At 46.5% G+C, this 26,196-nt stretch overlaps 1 protein-coding gene across 1 annotated transcript; it reads right to left on the reverse strand.

Annotated features, from left to right (window-relative positions):
- LOC123188480 (E3 ubiquitin protein ligase RIN2) lies at positions 1–26,196 on the reverse strand. The gene is made up of 12 exons (XM_044600623.1): positions 25,770–26,196; positions 24,460–24,537; positions 15,885–15,971; positions 15,691–15,812; positions 9,454–9,550; positions 9,160–9,265; positions 8,404–8,561; positions 8,170–8,307; positions 8,024–8,091; positions 1,550–1,741; positions 476–833; positions 1–387 (listed from the first exon to the last, which is right to left on the reverse strand). Exons 1-12 carry the CDS (start codon positions 25,980–25,982, stop codon positions 328–330), a joined length of 1,677 nt encoding a protein of 558 aa, XP_044456558.1. The 5' UTR covers positions 25,983–26,196; the 3' UTR covers positions 1–327.

The raw sequence follows: 26,196 nt of genomic DNA on the forward strand, positions 1-26,196 counted from the left end.
TAAAAAAAAAGCAGCTTCACCATTTTCTTGACACAGGCCATTCAAGGTATCTTTTGGGAGCTTCCCAACACAAACACAAGTTACCTATGGTAATTTTATTTCGGTGGTAGCACTTGCATCTTTCTACATACACTAACCTACAGCATATTGAGCATAATGTTGTACAGCTATGACTACTATACAAAGCTGGCGCATTTTATCCATATGGAACGAAATAGACCAAAACAACCCAGTGCTTTAACATGCAGGCTCATCTTTAACTATACAAACTTTTCATATATAAACTTATAGCCAGTAAATATCATCATTAAATGTTGTATTGCTCTATCATTGCATCAGCAGAAGATTATTCACAGTGGCATTCACATTATTCGTTCTCATCAGGTCCTGCAACAAGGTTGAAAAGGAAAAAACATTAGTGCATACTAGCGTCTAGAGAAATTACAACAAGAGGCTAGCAAAAACAGAAACGTACTTCAATAATTAGCTCGTCAGGCATATGGGGTAAAACTTCCCGTACTCTATCTACCATGGTATTAACCCGCGACATGCTTCCATTAATTGTTCCTGCCGTGCCTCGGAACCGCAAGCTAGCAGAAGCCACATCAGGCCTCGAGGAAGATGATGGAACAATTGAAGGGCCTGCCATTGACTCAGGCCACAGATTCCAGGTGGCATCTGCATGCCCATAATTATCAGTCACAGAAGCGAACTGCCTCATCATCATCTGAACTCCACTAAGCCCCACGGATCTCACTGCACTAGAGGAACTGGGGTCATCCACCCCAGGGCTCGACCACGGTGGTGCCCAGCGAGAATCAAGACCCGCACCTCTGCGACAACAAACACAAACACATTAAGGAATCAAATATCAACAACTCTGTAGTCACATAAATTGAATGGAAAACTGCACTTCTGCCATCATTGATGAACCATGTCTTCTGGGTGTTGAGTTAACATGTTAATAAAACAGCTAAGAGTTCTACACCTGAGCATTTTATTTACTTCCTCTGATCCAAAATAAATGTCATGGTTTTAGTTTTGCGTGACACTTATTTTGGATCGGAGGGAGTACAAAACTTATGTTAACTTACTGCTGGTGTTCTAATTTTCGAAGTACTCCCTCCGTCCCAAAATAAGTGACTCAAGTTTATACTAACTTTGTACTAAAGCTAGTATAAAGTTGAGTCACTTATTTTGGGACGGAGGGAGTACATCTATATTCAACTGCACATATGCTAAATCAGAAGTCTTTAAGCAACCAGATTCCAGCAGAACTTCCAATAACCAGTGTCAACTGGCCAGTTACTAAGAAACTGAGATTTTGAAACTAGAACACCATTACTCTTGAGTGCGTGCTAACTTTGAAGAGGGTCGATGCAGGGAATTAAAGAACCACATATTGCACTACTTTACTGAGTTTTGAGGGCTAATTTCGAAATGACGTTATTATATCAGAAATCTATCTAATACTTACGAAAATTAGAGAAGCAATCTGGAGTCTGGTGAAGTGCCACAGATATAGAACATCGTAAGTTTTTATGCATACCTCCAAACACCATCTGAAGGATCCTGCTGTTCAGGAACCCTTTGCTGATTTAATCCCATATTTAGCTGTTCCGAAATTAGCTGAACATTTGCTACCTCTGCTGTTGTTGACCTAGAATGTCCTTGAGCTGAAAGAAAGAGTGGCCTTCGACAAGTTGGACAAGAGTAACCCTCCATTAATCCTTGATCCAACCTACCCATAGCAACAATATGAGTAAAATAAAACAAGGAGCAAATGTCCTACATACATTTGATGGTAAAGACACTTAAGCTTTTAATAATTTACTAAGCAGATCAACAGAGGGGCACTCAAACATGACTTCAGTAATTGATCCTTGAAGATGAAATGTCCATGATTTGTTCGCTATGCACCGGTAAGTAATACTGAGTCCATTAACAAATATAACATGTTCTAACTTTTTGGTGATTTATAGACCCATTTTAGTGTGTTCGTTCACTCATTTCAGTCCGTATGTAGTCCATATTGAAATATCGGAAACATCTTATATTTATGAACGGATGAAGTATCAAATAAGGACATGCATATGGTGTTCATTGACTTGGAGAAGGCCTACAATAAGATGTCGCGGAATGTCATGTGGTGGGCGTTGGAGAAACACATAGTCCTAACAAAGTACATTACCCTCATCAAGGACATGTACGATAATGTTGTGACAAGTGTTCGAACAAATGGTGGCGACACTGATGACTTCTTGATTAAAATAGGACTGCACCAATGGTCAGCTTTGAGCCTTTATCCTTTTGCTTTGGTGATGGATGAGGTCACAAGGGATATACAAGAAGATATCTCATGGTGCATGCTCTTTGCGGATGATGTGGTGCTAGTCGATGATAGTCAGACGGGGTTAACAGAAAGTTAGAGCTATGGAGACAAACCTTGGAATCGAAAGGTTTTATGCTTAGTAAAACTAAAACTGAGTACATGAGGTGTGGTTTCAGTAGTACTAGTACTACTAGGCACAAGGAGGAGGTTAGCCTTGATGGGCAGGTGGTACCTCAGAAGAACAACTTTCGATATTTGGGGCTATGGGGATATCGATGAAGATGTGAATCATCGAATCAAAACTAGATGGATGAAGTGGCGCCAAGCTTCTGGAGTTCTCTGTGACAAGAGAGTGGCACAAAAGCTAAAAGGCAGGTTCTATAGGAGATTCGACCCGCAATGTTGTATGGCACTGAGTGTTGGCCGACTAAAAGGCGACATGTTCAATTGTTAGGTGTAGCCGAGATGTGCATGTTGAGATGGATGTCTGGCCACACAAGGATCGGGTCAGGAATGATGATATACAGGATAGAGTTGGGGTAGCACCGATTGAAGAGAAGCTTGTCCAACATCGTCGGAGATGGTTTGGGAATATTCAGCGTAGGCCTCCAAAAGCTCTAGTGCATAGCGGACGGCTAAAGCGTGCTGATAATGTCAAGAGAGATCAGGGTAGACCAAACTTGACATGGGAGGAGTCTGTAAAGAGATATCTGAAGGACTGGAGTATCACCAAAGAACTAGCCATGGGCAGGGGTGCGTGGTGTTAGTTATATTCTAGCCTATATATTTTCCGCGTTGTATGAGGGGTTTCTTGTATATTTACCACCTATACATGTATATATATTGGCTATTGGCCATTGACCCTCGGGGAATACAAGTTGCATATTTCCTAACATGATAGTAGAGCTAGGTCTTTTTTAGCACGCGCAACTCATGCTTGAATCCTGCCCATCGCTCTGCCGCCATCCTCTCTTGGCTGCTGACGCTGCTGCTCGTTCTTCCCGATGGCTGATCTACCTCCATCGGCCCCGTCTACCAGGTCTTGCCGCGTTCGGACGACGCTTCTACAGGCCTGCGCTACTTGCTCCACCCAACGGCCCATCTACAGGCCAACTTCCAGATCACAGCAGAGCCGCCCACCTCATCTAAGTCAGGCCATTGTTGCAACTCTTCGCTCAGGCCGCCCCTCGGCTGAAGGATGACGCCACCACGCTCCTCACGATTGGTCCCCACTGCCTGATCCCGATCAAACCAAACTGCTACTGGATCCCACCGCCGGCTGCTCCATCCGTCAGCTCGCTCCACTTCACCGCACCCTACAAATCGGGTCATCGTCCTGCCCTCCAGATTGGGTCAACGCTCCGCAGGGCTGCATCCGAGTCTGCGTCGCCCATCCTGCAGGTGCTTCCGCTGGATAAGGTCACGGTCATGACGTCACAGCCGTGACCTGCCACGTTCGCTGGCCTGTTGTGCCCAGCAATCATTGATTGCTGATTTGCTTGCTAGTCATCCCTGCCGGTCACAGGCATTGCTAACTGCATCTTCATCATCGGTTCCAGGGGAAGACCAAAGATCTTGCGCGGTAGGTCCGCCAGAAAAACTCAAGAGAGAAAGAAGTCTCATTAATCTCTTCATGCTCGTTCCAAGTTCAAAGTACCTTTTGGCCAAAGTTTGAATCAAGGCGCCGGCCTCTTCTATTGGGACTGATTCTGCTGATTGTCTTCTAGAAAAAAAATGGTGTCTCCGGCTTGTCCTTCTATGATCTTCGACGGTGCTCCTTGTATTGATCTCGTCTTGCACATGCATCGTCTTTCGATGCTTGGTGCTCGTCCGCCTGTGACGTTGTTCCCTTTGGCGTTTTCTTTAGTTTGTGTTGGTCGCTCTCCTACAACTACTCTCGCGACTTCCGCACATGGTGAACGCCGCTCTACACCCATTCCTCTCGCGACTTTCACCGGTGATTGTCACTCTACACCGACTCCTCTTGCGACTTTCACTGGCTGTGCTGGTGCATATGACTCCACAAACTACACCTCGCACACGTGCCTTCCCATGACGCTTGGGGATTGTCTGCATGCGCCCTTAGACTTTACGGACGGTACTAGTCATGCTTCACCGCCACATCTAGCGGCCACGGGTGGTGGTGGCTGCTCCTCTCCCGGTGCTACTGTGTCGACTACTTTAGTTTTGTACTTCACTGAGGAGATTGCGCGACTTCACGCCCTACTGATTGCCTCTGGCTCTATTGTCGGGTGCATCTACGTCGACCTCTTTCCTTGAGCCCCTCTTTCCTTGAGCCCCTGACTAAGCAGGAAATTGTGTGACTTCAATGCCTGCTAGCTCCATCTTCTGGTTCTCCATCGACAGGTTCTGCTGGTTATGCTATTGACTCTTCTAGCATTGTGAGACCAACATCTATGGATTTTTTTATACTGGAGCATCTTTCATATGACTCATGATCCATCCACTTTGTCCTCTATTCGACCTCTCAATTCTCATGTTCATGTTCTTACTGCGGATGGTACCTCTCGGTCAATGGTCGAGGCATTCTTAGCACTTCATCCTTTCATGTTCCTGATGTTGCTCGTATTCCTCGACTTACCATGCAGCTCATGTTCGGTAGTCAGATTGTTGACTCTGGTTGTCGGGTCATTCTCAACTTTGACTCGGTCTCTATTCTAGGCCGCCATACTGATGCTCTCCTTGTTGTTGGCCCCCGGCACCGTGACTCCCAGGGCCTCTGGGAGCTTGACTGGCTTCACCTTTCCCTCCGCTTGCTCTCCTTGTTGCTGGCCCCCGGCACCGTGACTCCCAGGGCCTCTGGGAGCTTGACTGGCTTCACCTTTCCCTCCGCTTGCTCTCCTTGTTGCTGGCCCCCGGCACCGTGACTCCCAGGGCCTCTGGGAGCTTGACTGGCTTCACCTTCCATCCGCTGCCACTGTCGACAGTCTCTCCCCCTCCGTTGCCTTGTCTACCAGCTCTTTTCAGCAGTGGCATCATCGCCTTGGTCACTTGTGTGGCTCTCGTCTCTCATCCTTGGTTCAACTTGGTCTTCTTGGATCCTCCAGCGGTGTGTCTTTAGACTGCTAGGGTTGTCGGCTTGGTAAACAGGTCGAGTTACCTTATCGTCATAGCGACACTGTATCTCAGCATCCTTTCGACCTTGTTCACTCTCATGTCTAGGGTCCAGTTCCTTTTACCTCGAAAGGGGGTCGTCGCTACTATATTTATCTTTATAGATGATTTCTCTCGCCACACCTGGATATATTTCATGTCTTCTCATAGTGAGGTCTTATCTATCTATATGTGTTTTGCTGCCATGGTTCACACTCAGTTCTCTACGCATGTTTGTGTGTTTCGTGTTGATTCTGTTGGAAAGTATACTCCAAGATGTTGCGTGGAGTTCTTGCTAAGTAGGGTACTCTTGCTCAGTTTGCTTGTCCTGGTGCTCATGGTTGGAATGGCATGGCTGAGCACAGGCATCATCACCTTCTTGAGACGGCTCGTGCGATGATGATCGTCGCCTCTCTTCCGCCTCACTTTTGGGTTGAGGCTGTCTCCACTTCCACCTATCTCGTCAACCTTCAGTCGTCCACTGCTCTGCAAGGTGGCGTTCCTTTCGAGCGTCTCTTTGGTTGTCCCCCCGCATCCATCTTCCTTGACATTTTCAGTAGAGGATATATCCTCCCTCACTTTTCCTGACACACCTATCACTCCTGTCGAGCCCTTGCTCGTCCGTCCTATTGCCCCTGCTTCTCCGATTGTTGCAGATCCAACGCCACCATCTCCCATGGTCTCCTCGCCTGGCTTGTCACCGGATTCTGCACCTTCATCCCCGATATCTTCTCTGTCACCTTCGCCTATCTCGATGAATCCTCCTCGTATTCTTCCATATTTTCCTTAGTATTATACTTGTCCGCGTAATGTGGATACATCTACTGAAGTGTCATCTTTCTCGTCTCATCCTACTTATGGCTTGCATCCTCGCACCGCTTCGCCTATTGATCGCCTTGGTTTTCCACGCGTTGGTGCTGCTGTTCTTGAGCCGACTTCTTATCGTCAAGTTGTTATTCATGCCGAATGGCAATTTGCGATGGCAGTGGAGCTTGTTGCTCTTGAGCGCACCGGCACGTGGGATCTTGTTTCTCTTCCTCCCGGTATTCGTCCCATGATTTGTAAGTGGGATCTTAGTGAACAGTTTCTTATGTCTGATCTTGGCCCTCTGCTACTTTCTTGGGATCAAGGTCTCTTCTACCTCTGATGGCTTTTCTATTTCCCAAGAAAAGTATATCCAGGATCTTCTTGCTCATGCTGCTCTTACTGATGAGCGCACTGTTGAGACTCCCATGGAGCTCAATGTTCACCTCTGTGATACTAATGATGACCCCTTACCTGATCTGTCACGTTATTGTCAACTTGTTGGGAGTCTTGTCTATTTTGCTGGGAGTCTTGTCTATCTAGCTGTCACTCGTCCGGATATCTCCTATCCGGTCCATATTCTGAGTCAGTTTGTCTCCGCTCCCACTTCGGTTCACTATAGTCACCTCCTTCGTGTTCTTCCATATCTTCAAGGCATGATCTTTCACCGCCTGTTCTTTCCTCGCTCCGGTTCCTTACAGCTTCGGGCCTATTTGAATGCTACGTGGGCTAGTGATCCCTCGGATCGTCGTTTACTTTCTGCTTACTGTGTTCTTCTTGGTGGTTCTCTCATTGCCTGGAAGACGAAGTAGAGTGCAGTTTCGCGTTGTGCAAAGGTTGAGTTACGAGTTATGGCTCTTTCGACGGCAGAGGTGACTTGGTTACAGTGGTTACTTCAGGACTTTGGTGTTTCTGTCACTACACCTACTCTGCTCTTGTCTAACAGGTGCTATTAGCATGAGCTCACCAAGCATATTGGTTCTATGTGTGCGCTGGTGCGTAGGATCAAGTTATTGCTCTTGAGTATGTGCCCTGCGAGTTACAGTTGGCAGATTTCTTTATGAAGACCCAGACCAGAGCGCAGCATGGCTTCTATCTCTCCAAACTGAGTGTTGTTTATCCACCATGAGTTTGAGGGGGGGTGTTAGAGTTATATTCTACTCCCTCCGTTTCTAAATATAAGTCTTTTTAGAGATTTCAATACAAACTACATACGGATGTATATAGACATAGTTTAGAGTATAGATTCACTCATCTTGCTCCGTATGTAGTCCCTCATTGGAATCTTTAAAAAGACTTACATTTAGGAACGGAGGGAGTAGCCTATATATTTTCCCTGTTGTATGAGGGGTTTCCTGCATGTTTACCACCTGTACATGTATACATATTGCCATTGGCCCTCAGGGAATACAAGTTGCATATTTCCTAACACATGGAAGCTAGCTATCCATATGCCAGAACCATGAGTTGGTTGCGAGATCTTATGGGTTTCAGCTCTAGCCTACCCCAACTTGTTTGGGACTAAAGGCTTTGTTGTTGTTGCTGACGAAGTATCAAATAAACTCCTTTACGGATTCCATTATAGAAAGTTCCAGTTGACAGCAAAATCAGGAATTCAGGACACTAGTCTCATAGTTTAGTTCGGAATTCAAGTAACTAAATGACATGGACATATGGAAGAGTACACTGATAACTACAGCCTTTAACTCAAAAGATTTTTTACTAGCAATCAAGCATCAATTGGCAACACACTAAAAGCAATTAAGGGCATACCAAGATCGCAAGCAAGGTAGATGAAATAGATGGTCGCAAGGCAACTTTTTAGCTCGAGCCATTGGTCCCTGTGAGTTGCAGCAAAAAATTCAGATACACAAGTAGTCAAGGACGACAGAGTTTCTGAAGATCTAGAAAACTGTTACCCGGCAGATGGCACACTCATCATCATATGTGCAGATCTCATCGTATTTAGCATCTGGGAGTGCTCCATCGAGCGAACGGAGTGCCTTTCTTAACTTAATGTAGGTCTTAATCCTCTTCAAAAATGAAACTACAAGAGCCTGCATATGATAAAAGACACATCAGTACATATTAAATAACTTCCATGAAAGTAACACAGTTTATCAACAGTTGCCAATAGGTGATGTCTGCCTTACACGCAAGTTCAACAGGAGGACTGCGTCGACCAGGTGAAACGCCATACCACGGAGCCAAAAGATCATCGAATAATGACCAAGTGACATCAACAAGCTTATCAGGTCAATGACAAAACCAAAATTCCTTATAAGTTGGCCTCTCCATTCAGAAAATGAACCTGCAGATGTGAAGCATGATTACATCCTGGTAGCAAAGTCAAAAGAGTTCAAGAAAAGTTTGCACAGGAGCTTAGTAAGTCTTGCTCCTGAAACATAGTCCCAACAGAAGATAAAGCGCAGCCTACAGATACACCAAAGCAATAAGTAGTGACATGTGTGACTGAAGATGATGTTTGTGTAACTCCCTGGTCAAGAAGAGTCATTCTGGCCATACTTGCACTCCCTCCGTCCAGAATACTTGTCGGAGAAATGGATGTATCTAGACGTATTCTAGTTCTAGATACATCCATTTTTATCCATTTCTCCGACAAGTATTTCTAGACGGAGGGAGTACAATCTAATGAAATTATAATGTTTATGAACTAATTTCTTAGACAAATGTACACACACTATTTTAATGGCCAAGATAAATATTCACAAAGATGTTACTGGTCAAAGTTAAATAGTTTGACTGTAAGCATGGATATCACTTTTGTAACCAGATGTCCTGCTTGTGTGCCTCAATATTACTATCATTGAGATGGTAAACACAAAAACTGTACATGCACAACATAAGAGTTATATATCAACAATGAGTTTAGCTGAGGAGCTTATCACCTGCTGCTTGTTTATAAGTTTTTTGGAAATCAAGATAGCCCACACCACTGTCCATCAGATGTCGCTGCCAAATGTCAAACAACTGAAATCCATGCACCATGATAGACTGCCAAGAAGGAGAGCTATTTCAGAGAAGTCATCAAGAGATTCAGAAGTAATGACTATGCACGGGTAAACATTCATTTTTTTTTCTAGTTAACAACTTAATATTCATAATGGCAGTGCAGCAAAAAATATAAGTAAACTGGAAGTCAATGAGTCACAAATACCCCTCACAATATTGGTTCAAATTACCTGCAGTGACTCAAAGGCAATACTAAGTGGCTCAAATAACATAAGCCAAAATAACGTAGAATTGCATGAACTGCAGAACCCTACACAAAGCTTCATCCTGGAGAAGTTAGATAAAAATAACTAGTGAGTTCTCTGAACAGAAACAGCACCATACTTCTGTTATGAACAGAGCTTGTTGTATTGCACAACCCGAAGCACCTAATACATATATAAGTAAAAGGACTGAAGGAGACATCCTTACTCTAGACCAATAGAAAAAGACCATAACCCACATACCAACCCCCTCCCCCTCTTCTTAAATGTCAAACATATGCAGTAGCATTGCATTTGGAAAAGTAAGATACTAAAGACAGATAAACAGCTGCAGTCCAAGTCTTCATAGCGCCATCAAACCTGTCAAATCAAACCAGAGAGAGAGGCACAGCAGCAAAGAGCATAGCACATGAGGAAAGCAAAACTGCAATGCGGCATCACAAGGGCCTCTACAATAAAGGACCATGCAGCAAATGGAAAGAGGCCATGCTCATCCAATATAAAGAATGGACCAGGACCAGAAAAAACGGAGGCTGAATGACCAAGGCTTTTGTGTACTCGTATGGCATGGACCAACACGACAGAGTGATGGACATGGATGGATGTAACATAAGCAATACACTGAAGAGACTGACTCAAGAAGGGATACTAGCTAGAAGTAGCAGCAGCCAGCAAGCACTCAGCCAAAACAGCAAGAACAGCACACCATCGGCCAGCACAATAGCACTCGGCCCAACACCACCAGTCCAACAACAGCACCGAACCAGCACCAAACTAGTAACCCATGGACTAAGTAATGTGGCACCCGCCCACAAAGCCATCATGAATGAAGCTGAACGGAGCATAAGTCTGCGGCAAGGAATCTGCAGCTGCATATCCATTCATGGAATGGCAGAGGTAGTCAGGCAATAATAGAGGAGGTCAGCGGCGCTGAATGAAGACTTGCACTGCAGAGAGGATCAGCATGTCAGATCCAGAGCTCGCCTGAACCTGAAACTACTGTCAACGTTGCCTTCCGTTTTGTCAGTTATTGGACAGCCAAGATGATTGCAGGGCCCATTTACCTGAAACTATTCAGTTTCACCTGTTGTCACTAGTTATTGTTACCGTTTCACTTGTCGAGTAACTAGCTCAGCAGTATATAAGCGTGGGGCGTGCGCTGTGTTAGCCATTCATTGATCATTATCCTGTAAGGACAAAATTACAGTATAGCAATACAAGTCGGGGTCTCTCTCTTCCGAGGCGAACCCTAGACACAATTTCACTTTCGTGTTCCATTTCTCATGATTTCACCAATCTGAGTAAAATAGGGATATGCCAAATCGTATTCAGAGCTAGGTTAATCCTTGGAGGTGTCTTGGCAGAACACGATCACCTATGGGGCCAATTGGCCCCTTGTGGTTCGGCAAGGGGGAGGGGCACGTTGCACAAAGAGCGGAGACCGTAAGGCAGCACGGCAATGGTGACGTGGTGGTTTTTACCCAGGTTCGGGCCGCTGCTAAGCGTAAAACCCTACTCCTGCTTTGGTGGATTGGATGGAGGACCGTGACGAACACGCAGCGCTCCAGCCCGGCAAGGTCGCCTCGGGGAGAGCAGCTACGCGCGTAAGAGTGTACAAGGGTCCGAATCCTATTTTAGGTCGCCATGGCCCTCCTTTTATAGGCTAAGGGGTTACCACAGTGACAAATCAGTCATTATACACTGATTAGATAGCAAATAGTGCTATCATATCTAACTCTGCAGACAGGACAAGGCGCATTAAATGCACCGCTTAGTGTCACGTCGTGGATGTAGCCTGGCAAGCCTTGCCGCGTCATTTTAGCTGTCTCTGGCCTTGTCTGCCTGACACGCCTCTGGACGGGTGTCATGCAGGGTGAATCTTCTCCCCAAATGGCTGCCACGTGCCAAATGACAGCCACTTAATCACTTGGGGGCTCGACACCGCACTGATAAGTGACTTGCGTCGTTGTGCGATGGAGCGGTGGTGCCTTGGCGGGGCGGTCCGCCCTCGACGTCCCCGGCTTTTTAGCTTCAGGGTACTCAACTTACCAAATCATGATGTTATTGTAGGATGTGATTGGCTGGCACAGTACAGTCCCATCTCTGCGGATTTTGCAAACAACAAACTACTTCTGAACAAACCTGACAGTGGTATGATTGCAGTGGACATTTGCACCCCAGCAGAGAAACTGGAATTAATTGGAGCTCAACAGTTGAACAAATGGTTGGATCAGGTAATCTCTGGCATGATAACTCAGATGCTACTCCTTCAAAGCCATACAGAGTTCCCAACACTCAAAAAGATGAGATGGAACAACAGGTTCACAAATTACTAGCAAACAAATTAATAAGAGCTAGTCAGAGCCCTTATGCCTCGCCAGCTATAATGGTAAAGACACAACTTGGAGGCTATGCATAGATTACAGAAAAGTCAATTCTCAAAGTATGATGGGGCAAAAAAAATCCAAACTCGATCTCAGATCAGGGTACCATCAAGTGAGAATGTATGAACCTGACATTGAGATAACTGCCTTCAGAAACTATTTTGGATATTTTGAGTGTTTTGTCGATAATGTCAAGAGAGGTCGAGGTAGACCGAACTTGACATGGGAGAAGTCCGTAAAGAGGGATCTGAAGGACTGGAGTATCGACAGAGAACTAGCCATGGACAAGGGTGCATGGAAGCTTGCTATCCATGTGCCAGAACCATGAGTTGGTTGTGAGATCTTATGGGTTCACCTCTAGCCTACCCCAACTTGTTTGGGACTGAAGGCTTTGTTGCTGTTGTTGTTGTTGTAGTCATGCCATTGGCCTTATCTGATAAACCAACAACCTTCCAGGCTCTCATGAATGAGGATTTTGGCCCTTATCTAAGGAAATTTATTTTGGTCTTCTTTGATGATGTCTTAATTTACAGCAATGATATGAAGTTTCATTTGCAACATTTGGAAATAGTACTAACACTATTCATGAAGCACTCTTTAGCTGCAAAGCTCAGTAACTGTGTGTTTGCTGTTCCACAAGTGGAGTATCTTGGGCATATCATTTCTGGTGAAGCAGTATCTACATGTCCTAAAAAGATCAGTGCAATTATTGACTGACAAACACCTACCAATGTGACACAATTAAGATTTTTGGGGCTCACTGGTAATAGAAGGTTTATCCAGAACTCCGGGATTATCTGTAGACCTCTCCATGAACTTTTAAAAAAGGGAAACTTCAACCGGATTGTTGTATAGCAAGAGGCTTTTGAAAAACTGAAACTGGTCATGACATCAGCACCTGTGTTGGCATTACCAAATTTGCACAACCTTTTGTACTTGAAACTGATGCCTTGGGCACAGGACTGGGAGCAGTAATCATGCAAAATGGAAAACCAATTGCATATTATAGCTCTACCCTCTGCCCAGGAAACTGTTATGGCCGGTTTAGCTAGGCCCACCGGGCAATCTTAGCCCACAAGTTATCTTAGGTTAATTCTTCTGCAAGTTATCTAGGTTATAAATATAGGCTGTAAGACTCTTTTTGGAATTAAGCAATAAGAAGATTATTATCTCTATTGCCCGGCTCCCAGAGGAGCCGGAACCCTAGCCGCCTTTAACCCTAGCCGCCGCCGCCATCTCCCTCCTCTTCCGCGACGGCGCTCAACCGCCGGCGCGGCCGCTCATCGCCTCGCCCAGCTCCCTCCTTCCCCTACTGCTTACGCCCCAGGCCTGGTAGGGTACAAGTTCCTACCAGAAACGCTGCCATGTCAGCTTGTGAAAAAGAAGCTCTTGGAACTATAGAAGCTCTAAAGAGATGGAGACACTACTTGTGGAGCAATAAACTGATAATCAGGACAGATCAACAAAACCTACAGTATATCACAGAGCAAAGGATTACGTAAGGTATCCAGCACAAGCTCATGCTCAAACTTCTGGAATTTGACTTCACTATGAAGTACTCCCTTCGTCCCAAAATAAGTGTCTCAACTTTGTACTAACTTTAGTGCAAAGTTGTAAATGTTGAGACACTTATATTGGGACAGAGGGAGTACAAAAAAGGAAAAGAAAAAACATCGTAGCTGATGCACTGTCCAGAATGTGCAATTCCATTTTCTCTATTCTGTTGTTACACCTTTTAGAGCAACTCCTCATTTCCCCTGCTACTGATACTAATGCTGGTGTTTTGAGATATAAAGGGAGAATTGTCATTGGCAATGATTTAGCACTACAAATAAGGCTCGTACAAGCTCTCCATTCTTCTGCTGTTGGGGTACATTCAGGAACGAGAGCAACATATCTTATTGCTTTATGCCCGGTCTCTAAGAGATCAAAATCTGAGCACCGTCACTACCCAAGGCTTTTAGATCCCTTACCTGTTCCTGATATGGCATGGACCTACAGTACAACGGATTTTGTAGAGGGGCTGCCAACATCCCAGGAAAAGTGGTTATAATGTTGGTGGTGGATAGATTAAGCAAATATGCCCATTTCATTGCTTTATGCCTTTATCCCACCCCCATACTGCTCATACTGTTGCACGAGCATTTCTGGATACAATCATCAAATTACATGGCCCTCCCAAGTTGACAAAGATAGGATCTTCACCAGCAATTTTTTGAAAGGACCTGTTTAACTCAATGGATATCCAACTAAGGTGCAGTACAGCTTATCATGCAGAGTCTGATGGTCAGACAGAACGTGTTAACCAATGTGTGGAAAACTACTTGCGTTGCATGGCTATGAATAAACCGAAGAAGTGGGCTGCTTGGTTGCCATTAGCTGAGTATTGGTATAACTCATGTTTTCATACCAGCACAAAGTTCTGCCCATTTCAGGCCTTGTATGGGTTCCCCCACCTCTGATATCTGAAATCTCTATCCCTGGGCCTATGGATGAGGAAACAACTGTGTTCCTTCAGACTAAACAAGAGACGTTGGCCCAGCTTAAGGATAACTTGCATAAAGCTCAGAATCGCATGAAGAAATATGCTAATTTAAAAAGGGTTGAGCGCCAATTGAAAGAAGGTGATACGGTCTACCTTAAAATGGAACCCTACCGCATGGCAGCATTTGGGTTGCGTGGCACCATTATACTACAGAGCAAGTTCTATGGCCTTATTAAGATACTCAAGCAAGTGGGCAAACTGGCCTATAAACTCCTGTTACCTGAAGGTGTGCAGATTCATCCGATTTTCTATGTTAGTCAGCTGAAACAGCACTTGGGACAAAAAGTGGTGCCTAGTCAAGATCTTCCCTTAATCAATTAAGTCGGATCAATTAAATATGCTCCAGCAGCAGTACTGGAAACCCGGCAAATACCACGAGATAATCTGCCGGTGGTTCAATGGCTTGTTCAATGGGAAAATCTTCCTCCAGGTGCAGGTTCTTGGGAAGATGCAGATTTCATCAAACACACCTTTCCAGCTTTCTTTCGCTCTACAGTACAAGCCTGGTTAGCGGCTGATCCAAGCGATGGCTGCAAGCCTGCAACAAGTAGCAGAAGCAGCACACTGCGGCCAACACAAGCTGCAGCAGAGGGACCAGTGCTGAGGGTGAAGCCAGTGGAGATGAAAAGAGGAGGCTGGCCAGCGAGCTAATGAAGTGGAAGATTGGATCAGCAACGGATAGGCCTTGCTGGAAAAGCAAGGCCAACAACAAGAATACCACATTGGTAGCCAGCAATGCCGGATAAGATTGGCGGGCTAAAAATCAGCACCAGCGACAGACTGGGGACCAGCGGCGACAAGATAAGGTGGTTCCCAAATCCGGCGTGGGCGCAGGTCGGCTCGACTTGAACAGGCGCCAAGCTGAGAATGAGGGATCTCAGGGATAAGGAAACCGGTGAGGCGGATGTGGCATGGAGACATCAGCCAGTTGCTACTACACAGCTACAATGGGTATGGCAGTGGGTTTGGGGTGTCAAGTTCGCCCCCTGGAGTGGAGCTCGCTCTCCAGGGACAGCTCATCGAAGAGACGAAGACGATGAGCTGCAGTGGCGACAAATGGCACTCTAGGTTTAGCTCTAATACATTGTTACGAACTGGGTTTGCTGTATTGAACAGCCAAAGGGTACAAATATATAGTACAAGGACTCAAGGACAGCCCTAGACCGACAGGGCAACACCATAATACCTTAACAAATTGGGTAAATTCATCCCCAAAAGATACTTAGATAAATTGCTATGAAGCTTGATCCATGCTGACTAACCAGGGAATATTACCATAGTAGATCAGTCGAAAGAACCAGCAACAGCGCAGAATATACACGGAGATATTTCAATGGAGTTGCTGAGGGTGACGCATTGAGGCACTCAAGACGTTCTCTGGCCAATGATTGAAACATCTGGATATGACATTTATTTCAGTTAATACGATGGGTAGAATCTCAACAAGTAGATGTAATTGCACACAGTACCTTCAGTGAACAAAGAAGGACTAGCCAAGTTGACCAAAGGATTATTTGTTGAGAATTAGGAGGCACAACCAATGGGAGAAAAGTTCCCTGCAACACAAGAGAAGTCCTTGTAATTTTATTCACATTGTAGACTGCCACATGCACATAAATAACTAAAGGACGGAGTAAATTGCACATAATACAAAGTAGAGTACCACTTGTGTCCCTTTCTTTATACCACCAGGCTTCGGAAGAATAGACACTTGACAGCATTTTGGGACAAACGATATTACACTTTGCACTAGGTTCCATTACCCTCCGTTGCCACGTCCATTTCACCGCATGAGGGTTCCACAAGGCAGTGTAATGGGTTCTAAAGACCCCGCATCGCACTTGTCCCTTCTACCTCCTTTCATCATCTCCACATCGCACCCCAAATCCATACATAACCCATCAGCACACCACCTCACCACCAAGTCCTTGTGGCACTGTGCAAACATTTTCTACCCTCCACATTCTCCTCCTTTAGTCACTTTGCCCCACCACCTCTATATGCCCTTCTCTGAAAAATCGCTGCACCCCAGCTCCAAATTTTCCACGGTCCTGCAAACTAGTCCAAAAAGCAGCAACACACGGGAAGGCCTCTCGCTCACGCGCACAATGTACACAAAGTAGAGGCCTAGAGGGTTTGAACCTAGCAATTCAGCATACAAGACCAATCCTGTAGATGGCAACTTACGTATCAGGACAATTCCACACAGATGGCACAAAGGTATAATAAAGTTTTCTCCAAAAGCAGATTTTTGTCAAGATTCTCTGAGAAAATGATAATGGCTATCCACCCTAAAGCACACCTTGAATCTAATTCATCAACTTGCAACTTATCATTACAATGGTATATGTAGCTGTTATATAGTGCAATAAAAGGGCAGCCCGGTGCATGTAGCTCCCGCTTGCGCAGGGTCCGGGGAAGGGTCCGACCACTTTGGGTCTATTGTACGCAGCCTTTTCCTACATTTCTGCAAGAGGCTGTTTCCAGGACTTGAACCCGTGACCTCATGATCACAAGGCAGCAGCTTTACTACTGCGCCAAGGCTCCCCTTCTGTTATATAGTACAATCAACCGACAAATTTCTCATGCCTAGAATAAAAGGGAAAGAAAGACTCAGGGCCTGTTTAGATTACTACCAAAGTCGACCCTACCAAAAAATTGGCTTGCATGTGTAATTTGGTAACTGTTTGGATCTGCGCCAAAAAATTGGCTCGCCCAGCATGCCAGCGCCCGTACGTGTAGTTCTCACCAACGTGTGGGCAAGACGAGGGAGGCTGTGACTCTGGTTGTTATGGTGGGCCTGCTCCGTGCATGCAGTTAGGATAAGTCAAATTTTTAGCTGTAACCAATCAGCGGCGCTTTTAATTCAAAGATATGCAGGCCTGTGCATGATTAGCAACTGCATACAAACAGGAATTCCATCCAAAGATATACCAACATGAAGTACACACAGCATGCCGTGTCATTCTTTTGGCGATTTTCTTCACAGTGACTGCATCTAACAACAACAACAACAACAAAGCCTTTAGTCCCAAACAAGTTGGGGTAGGCTAGAGGTGAAACCCATAAGATCTCGCAACCAACTCATGGCTCTGGCACATGGATAGCAAGCTTCCACGCACCCCTGTCCATAGCTAGCTCTTTGTCGATACTCCAATCCTTCAGGTCTCTCTTAACGGACTCCTCCCATGTCAAAATCGGTCGACCCCGCCCTCTCTTGACATTCTCCGCACGCTTTAGCCGTCCGCTATGCACTGGAGCTTCTGGAGGCCTGCGCTGAATATGCCCAAACCATCTCAAACGATGTTGGACAAGCTTCTCCTCAATTGGTGCTACCCCAACTCTATCTCGTATATCATCATTCCGGACTCGATCCTTCCTCGTGTGGCCACACATCCATCTCAACATACGCATCTCCGCCACACCTAACTGTTGAACATGTCGCCTTTTAGTCGGCCAACACTCCGCGCCATACAACATTGCGGGTCGAACCGCCGTCCTGTAGAACTTGCCTTTTAGCTTTTGTGGCACTCTCTTGTCACAGAGAATGCCAGAAGCTTGGCGCCACTTCATCCATCCGGCTTTGATTCGATGGTTCACATCTTCATCAATACCCCCATCCTCCTGCAACATTGACCCCAAATACCGAAAGGTGTCCTTCCGAGGTACCACCTGGCCATCAAGGCTAACCTCCTCCTCCTCACAGCTAGTAGTACTGAAACCGCACATCATGTACTCGGTTTTAGTTCTACTAAGCCTAAACCCTTTCGATTCCAAGGTTTGTCTCCATAACTCTAACTTCCTATTTACCCCCGTCCGACTATCGTCAACTAGCACCACATCATCCGCAAAGAGCATACACCATGGGATATCTCCTTGTATACCCCTTGTGACCTCATCCATCACCAATGCAAAAAGATAAGGGCTCAAAGCTGACCCTGATGCAGTCCTATCTTAATCGGGAAGTCATCGGTGTCGACATCACTTGTTCGAACACTTGTCACAACATTATTGTACATGTCCTTGATGAGGGTAATGTACTTTGCTGGGACTTTGTGTTTCTCCAAGGCCCACCACATGACATTCCGCGGTATCTTATCATAGGCCTTCTCCAAGTCAATGAACACCATATGCAAGTCCTTCTTATGCTCCCTATATCTCTCCATAAGTTGTCGTACCAAGAAAATGGCTTCCATGGTCGACCTCCCAGGCATGAAACCAAACTGATTTTTGGTCACGCTTGTCATTCTTCTTAAGCGGTGCTCAATGACTCTCTCCCATAGCTTCATTGTATGGCTCATCAGCTTAATTCCACGGTAATTAGTACAACTCTGAACATCCCCCTTGTTCTTGAAGATTGGTACTAATATACTCCGTCTCCATTCTTTTGGCATCTTGTTTGCCCGAAAAATGAGGTTGAAAAGCTTGGTTAGCCATACTATCGCTATGTCCCCGAGACCTTTCCACACCTCAATGGGGATACAATCAGGGCTCATCGCCTTGCCTCCTTTCATCCTTTTTAAAGCCTCCTTCACCTCAGACTCCTGGATGCGCCGCACAAAACGCATGCTGGTCTCATCAAAGGAGTCATTCAGTTCAATGGTAGAACTCTCATTCTCCCCATTGAACAGCTTGTCGAAGTACTCCCGCCATCTATGCTTAATCTCTTCGTCCTTCACCAAGAGTTGGCCTGCTCCGTCCTTGATGCATTTGACTTGGCCAATATCCCTCGTCTTCCTCTCCCGGATCTTAGCCATCTTATAGATGTCCCTTTCACCTTCCTTCGTGCCTAACCGTTGGTAGAGGTCCTCATATGCCCGACCCCTTGCTTCACCAACAGCTCGCTTTGCGGCCTTCTTCACCATCTTGTACTTCTCTATGTTGTCTGCACTCCTATCCAGGTATAGGCGTCTGAAGCAATCTTTCTTCTCTTTAAGCGCCTTCTGGACATCATCATTCCACCACCAAGTATCCTTATCTTTGCTTCTCCTTCCCCTGGACACTCCAAACTCCTCCGAGGCCACCTTACGAATGCAAGTCGCCATCTTCATCCACACATTGTCCGCATCCCCTCCTTCCTCCCAAGGGCCCTCCTTAAATACCCTCTCCTTGAACACCTGAGCTACCTCCCCCTTGAGCTTCCACCACTTCGTTCTAGCGACCTTGGCACGCTTATCCCGCTGGACACGAATCCGAAAGCGGAAGTCAGCAACCACCAGCTTATGCTGGGGTACAACACTCTCCCCAGGTATCACCTTACAGTCTAGGCACGCACGCCTATCTTCTCTTCTCGAGAGGATGAAATCAATCTGGCTAGAGTGTTGGCCACTACTAAAAGTCATCAGATGTGATTCTCTCTTTCTAAAGAGGGTGTTAGCTACAATCATGTTGTGGGCTAGAGCAAAGCTTAAGACATCTTCTCCTTCTTGATTCCTGATGCCATAGCCAAAGCCCCCATGCGCCCCTTCAAAACCTGTGTTAGATGTACCCACGTGGCCATTGAGGTCTCCTCCTATGAAGAGCTTCTCACCAATCGGTACACTCCTAACCATGTCTTCCAAGCCTTCCCAGAACTCCCTCTTGGTGTTCTCATTGTGGCCTACTTGCGGGGCATATGCGCTGATAACATTGAGAACCAAGTCCTCAGCTACCAGCTTGACCAGGATAATCCGGTCCCCACGTCTCCTGACGTCTACCACTCCATACTTGAGGCTCTTGTTGATCAAGATGCCTACGCCATTTCTGTTTGCAGCCGTCCCCGTGTACCACAGCTTGAAGCCGGTATCCTCCACCTCCTTCGCCTTCTGTCCTCTCCATTTGGTTTCTTGGACGCAAAGGATATCAACACCTCTCCTCACTGCTGCATCAACTAGCTCCCGAAGCTTCCCTGTCAGAGACCCTACGTTCCAGCTACCTAAGCGAATCCTCCTAGGCTCGGCTAGCTTCCTTACCCTTCGCACTCGTCCAGTCAAATGCGAAGACCCTTGCTCATTTTCCACTACATCCGGGCGCCGATGTAGCGCGCCACTAAGGATGCGACGACCCGATCCTCGCTCACTTGCCACCGTATCCGGATCAAGATACGGCGCGCCACTTGGGGGGTGACGGCCCGGCCCTTGCCCATTTTCCACCACACCCGGGTTCCGATGTGGCGCGTCGCTGAGAGGGTTACGCCCCAACGAAAATCTTTTGGGTTTCATCTCCATAAGAGTGGCTGAGTTTTTACGTTGGCTCGCCAAGCCTATCACAACCCTCCTCCTTTACCCGGGCTTGGGACCGGCTATGTTGAGACAACAACAGTGACTGCATCTAAGTTTTTAGAAAAACTGCATCTAAGTATTGATATGTATTTCTTCTCAATTTTAGATAATAGATAAATTAAATATTTTTGGAACTAGTATAATAATCATGTTGGTTGGTCACAAACCAAACAAAACAACGGTCTCATTTGCCAAAATTGTGGAGGATATAACGGTCACAATCCAAACAACAACAACTGCCAAAATTTTGAGGGGGGTAGTTGGGGTTGGGGATCAAACCAAACATACCCTCAATCTGGAAAACAACCTTTCTTTGATAGACAAGTCTTTCACATCTTGGAACTTCTTTTATTTCCAAAAATAGTAAACGGATGCACGAAATTACTTGTTGTGCTGTGTTATATTTTGTTACATCTAGTTGGTGATCCCCGTGCAAGCCTTTGCGCGCTGCAAAGCCCTAGTGATCCTCATGAGCAAAACCTCCATAAATCCTTGTGGTCATGGACTACCGAAGCAATAGTATTGATTATCCTCTGGTTGTAACTGAACAGAACTCCTTGGACTCGCCAATTGATTATCCTCTGATTGTAACTGAACAGAACTCATCAGACTCTTCCAACTTTTTTTTTTGGAAAGGGAAGTCATAAGGGAGTCCCCTACAACGGGTTTTTCAATAAGAACCCAAACTCCTGTCCGTGAGGACTTGAACCTGGGTGGCTGGGTTGTACATTCACTACCCCATCCAAGTGAGTTAAGCTCACTTTAAACTCTTCCAACGTGGCATCCATCTTGTACTCAGTTGACAATTCAAGTGGCTCTTGACTTCCTGGGACAAATCAGAAAAGACTTTTTTGTTGCACGCAAACTGGACACCATCCCATACACTTCCCTCCAATCTAAATCAACCATGTGATTACTCAAGTACAGGCCTTGCAAACATTTCCTTTTGTCTTACCAGAAAAACAGCCGACCGATAATTCTATTTCTACCTCATGTGTTGGTTCATGCACATACATAATTTGGCTTTGTGTGTGCGCACAACTTAGCAGCAGCTAGGGCTCTGGCCTTCTCTTCATTGACGTTCCAATTGTAAAACTGAAAAATGTGTAGAAAGTAAATTTTCTGACTTTTACTCCCTCTGTCCCATAATATAAGAGTGTTTCTTATATTATGGGACGGAGGGAGTACTTTTTTGACATCTTGAATCAGAACTGCATTAGAGCATCTCCAACAGGCGCCGCGCGGTAAAAACGGATTTGGCGCGCGCCCATCGCCTGGTTTGGCGCGGCGCGCAGCGTTTGCTCCAGCAGCCGCGCTGAAAAGCCGCGCGCGCGCAGCTCCAGCAGGCGCGGTAAAATGCAGCGCGCGCTCATTCTACAATATTTTTTAAATTAAAATTACATAGATATAAAAAAGATACGAAGATATTTTACATCGGTGCAACTACTACGGCATAGATAGATAGATAGTTCGACATACATAGATAGATAGATACTACTACGGCATAGATAGATAGATAGATAGAAACTACTACGGCATACATAGATAGAAAACTACTCCAAGTCGCTATCACCACCATCATCACTCTCGTCGGTGTCGTCCGAGGTTGAGAGCCATATGTCGTCCCAACGTTCATCGTCCGACGTTGAGAGCCATATGTCGTCCCAACGTTCATCGTCCGAGGTGAAGAATGACCTCCCACCTGCGGAGACGATGTCGCACTGCTCGTTCGCCACTGCCTTCCGCTGACACCGGTCCGCCCGCTCCAAGCGGCGCCTTGCCGTCCTCTCCGCCCAGTAGGCACGCTCGGCGTCGACGTCCTTTGGGTGGCGACGGCGCCACTCCGCCATGGCTCGCTCGTCCTCTTCGGCGACGAGGAGACGGCGCTGCCGCCGAGAGTGGTCGGCACGGTCCATGTCCGTGATGAGACGCGGCGGAGGGGCGAGGCGCTGCGCCTCCTCGCGCGTGAAGACGTCCCGGAAATTCATCTGCGACCGGGGCCTCTCCAAGCGCCACGCCGCCGCGTCGTACACGCGGGCCGCCTCGCGCGCGCTCCGGAACGTCCCGAGGCCGAGCCGGACGTCGCCGGACCGTATCTCGGCGGAGTACCAGCCGTTGGGGCGCTCGCGGACGCCGCGAAAGCCCGAAGCACCCCGGCGGCGCGGCGGCATGGTGGCGCGGTGGTGGCGCAGAAAGCGGCGAAGCGGCGAGGTTGCGAGGAGGAGGGCGCGTGGCTGTTCTGTGCGCGTGGCGAAGCGCGGGACTTTATAGGCGCGCGTGAAGCGGCGCGCCAAATCTACCGCACCGCGTGCCGCTTTCTCCCCCGCGCGCGCAAACGCTTCCCGCGCGCGCAAACGCTTCCCGCGCGCGGTAACTTCCCGCCACCGCTGGAGCGCGCGGAACCAACCGGCGCGCGCGAAAAACTGCTTTTACCGCGCGGGCGCGCGTTTTGCCGCGCCTGTTGGAGATGCTCTTAGTATCGCTAGAAGTAGCCATGGCTGTATTAGCTTCTAGGCGGCACTGAATTACTCCCTCCGTCTCATAATGTAAGACGCTTTTTGACACTAGTGTAGTGTCAAAAAACGTCTTACATTATGGGAAGGAGGGAGTAGTATTTTGCTAGTAGTCATGGCTGTCACAGCTACTTGGTGGCATTAAGAAGGGAGTATCCACCTGCAGTGAGCCAATCTGAAAGGACAGGGCATGAGAGAAGGGACAGGAGACCTAGAAGACAAACCACACACCCACTAGTATCCATCCAGCCCCAAGTGCAGGTTCTTAGAGGTCACAACTATTAAGGAGTATAAGTATTGGTCTAGGTCTCCTTACATGTTAGTATTAGTCTAGATTTCCTTACCTGTACTCCAAGTTCATTGTAATATATATTCGCCCGTCGGGCTACGCAATACAGATAAGTTACTCCTCTAGCATGGTATCATGAACCCAGGTTTATGGGCTGGACACCGGAACTGGTCCATGTCTCTCCTGATCGAGTCCTCTCCCTCTCGGTCTCCATCTTATCGAATATCAGTCTCCACTTCTATCGAAAACTCTAATTGATTTTTCCCGTCATTCCTCCTTGATAGATTGATCTGGTCTCACTTCCCGATTGATTCATTTGGTCTCGCTTTCAATCTCGTAGCCAAGATCCATCCTGTGGCCACATCTCAAATGCGGCCACATTTGGGCTGCCACCTCTCGCCAACCGCCTGCATGTCATCTCACTCAGCCGACGTCCAGATTAAGGCCCCCGTGGGAACCTCTCGCTCGAGTCCTCCTTGTCTAGCAGTTCCCCGACAAAGCCTTTCTGGTCCTTTTTTATACAATCTTTGTGGCCTTTCTGGTCCTAGTTGTTTTTCTATAGGATTTATGTGGTCTCCTTTCGCATTGCTGTTAATCTATGCCAATTCTCTTGCTGCCGAGTTTATAAGTAAAATCACTTCAACAAACTGAAAGGGCCAGGCTTTCCTATGATGTATGTGTATTATTATTGGAAATGCATGAGGGCACAAGAGTATTATATGTCAGCTGCAAGTCATAGACATGTGCGATATTGCATTTAATTTCATTTCAAAAAAGTAAGCTCATTATCCAGATGCTTGAAGCTCACTGGGGCCTTAGATTGAAGATTCATCTTATCAACCATAGACTTGTTCAGAGGACTAGAGGTTTAAGCAGGCCAAATTTGTCAGCAATATTTGGGAGCAGTAAAAACACATGAATAGTTCAATGGAAGGACATGTAATAACGAGAGAGAGAGAGAGAGAGAGAGAGAGAGTATTACCTTGTAGATTACATAGTTAATGATGTGTTCCAACACTTTTCTAGTCTCTGTAGAAGTTAACCGAACAAAAAATAATGTCTGCATAGGAGAAAATATATGTAAGTCTCAGACTGTTGTATTAGAGAAATAAGAAAGATGAGTATGTTGAATTTACAACCGAGCTACAGCACCCGAGGATATTTTATATTACTGGAGATTACTACTCCCTCCGATCCATATTAATTGTCGCTGATTTAGTACAAAGATCTAATATGCTTTCAGCTTAATTAATTAAAGGCGCCAAGAGAAGGTAGATATGGCCAGATAGCAACAGTTGCTACTTTCAAAGAATGATGATGGTCTGTTCATTTATCTTTCCTACTTCTTGGAGCACTGGGTGGCCATCGCCATAGTACGTACCATCATTTTATTTTGTTCTGTAATAGATCTAAACTTGATTTCTCCTTTAAAACTGAACTTTAAGGGAAATAGCCAAGCTGTTTACATTGTACACTAGAGTTTCCCAGCATAGAACATGCCTTGGTTGATCTTTATGATTGAGATTCAAGATTATAACCCTGTTTTAAGATGTCTCATATTGCACAGTGTGAATATGAAGAAACTCAGTTACAACTCAGTCAGGCAGACATAAATTCCAAGTGGATAACTTCATAGAAAAATAATTAGTAATATCATTAAGATTGGGTTATTCAGTAGTTTCATTGGGATTCCACCGTCATAAGCCCGCCACTACTGTTTGTTTAGCCAAGAAACCTAGCGATGTAAATAACTAAAACTCAGCAAATGCAAAATACATATGGGCTTGGCATCTAAGACCGTATATTTTAATAGAACGATTTCACTAGTATTATGAGCATAGCACAAAGTGAAATGCATTTAGTATCGTCAGCTTACATGACGACTAAACAACTCACAAACAAATGAACCTTGAGGACAGGCTCAACTAAGCATATCACAGCATCAACCCAGCTCTTGCAAGACCAGCACTTGGACTGGAGAAAAAACTTACCACACATTTCCCAGTCCCAACTATCAACATCAATCCATTGGTAAATGAAATGAGGACGAGTGACAAGCCTTTCTAAACAAAATGTACGCCCAACAAAATTGCAGCTCGAGGACCATAACATCAGGAATATGACGCAGGTTGCTAACGCAATTAGCCACCAGAAACGCAACCTACCATAATGAGCTCGGTCGATTGCAACAACGCAGCGATGGAACCCAGTATCCGTGGCGGCATTAATCGAGCCCGGAAAACCATCCCCGAATTGATAAACAATCCTACGCTGAGCCGATTAACCAATCACCTTGAGAGCTAGGAGGAGGACGAGGAGGACGTGCGCCGCCAGATTCGCTAAGAGCGCGACGGTCACGTGCGATCGCAACGAGGTCTCGAGCCAGTCCCCGCCGCCGACATCCCCGTCCCGTGGGGCGTCGAGGAAGGACGCCGCCCACCACTGCAGCGCGGCGGCACTGGCCGCCGTGGATGCGGCGGCGACGTATAGGCAGTTCACGGCCATGCGTCGCGCTGGCGCATCGGCGTGTGGAGCCAAATCCTAACCTGGGCGAGAGCCTACTTGGTTTGGCGCGGGGGAATCGGAGCTTGCTTGGGGCTGGGGAGAATCTGACGCCGGCTTTATTCGCGCGGGGACGGAGGAGGGGAGGGGAGACGACCACCAGACGAGAGCGACGCGAGGCCGGGACGGGAAGGCGATGAGAAGGGGAGGAGGGCGG

The sequence above is a fragment of the Triticum aestivum genome, chromosome 2A (assembly GCF_018294505.1).
Source record: "Triticum aestivum cultivar Chinese Spring chromosome 2A, IWGSC CS RefSeq v2.1, whole genome shotgun sequence".
NCBI classification, from domain to species: domain Eukaryota; kingdom Viridiplantae; phylum Streptophyta; class Magnoliopsida; order Poales; family Poaceae; genus Triticum; species Triticum aestivum.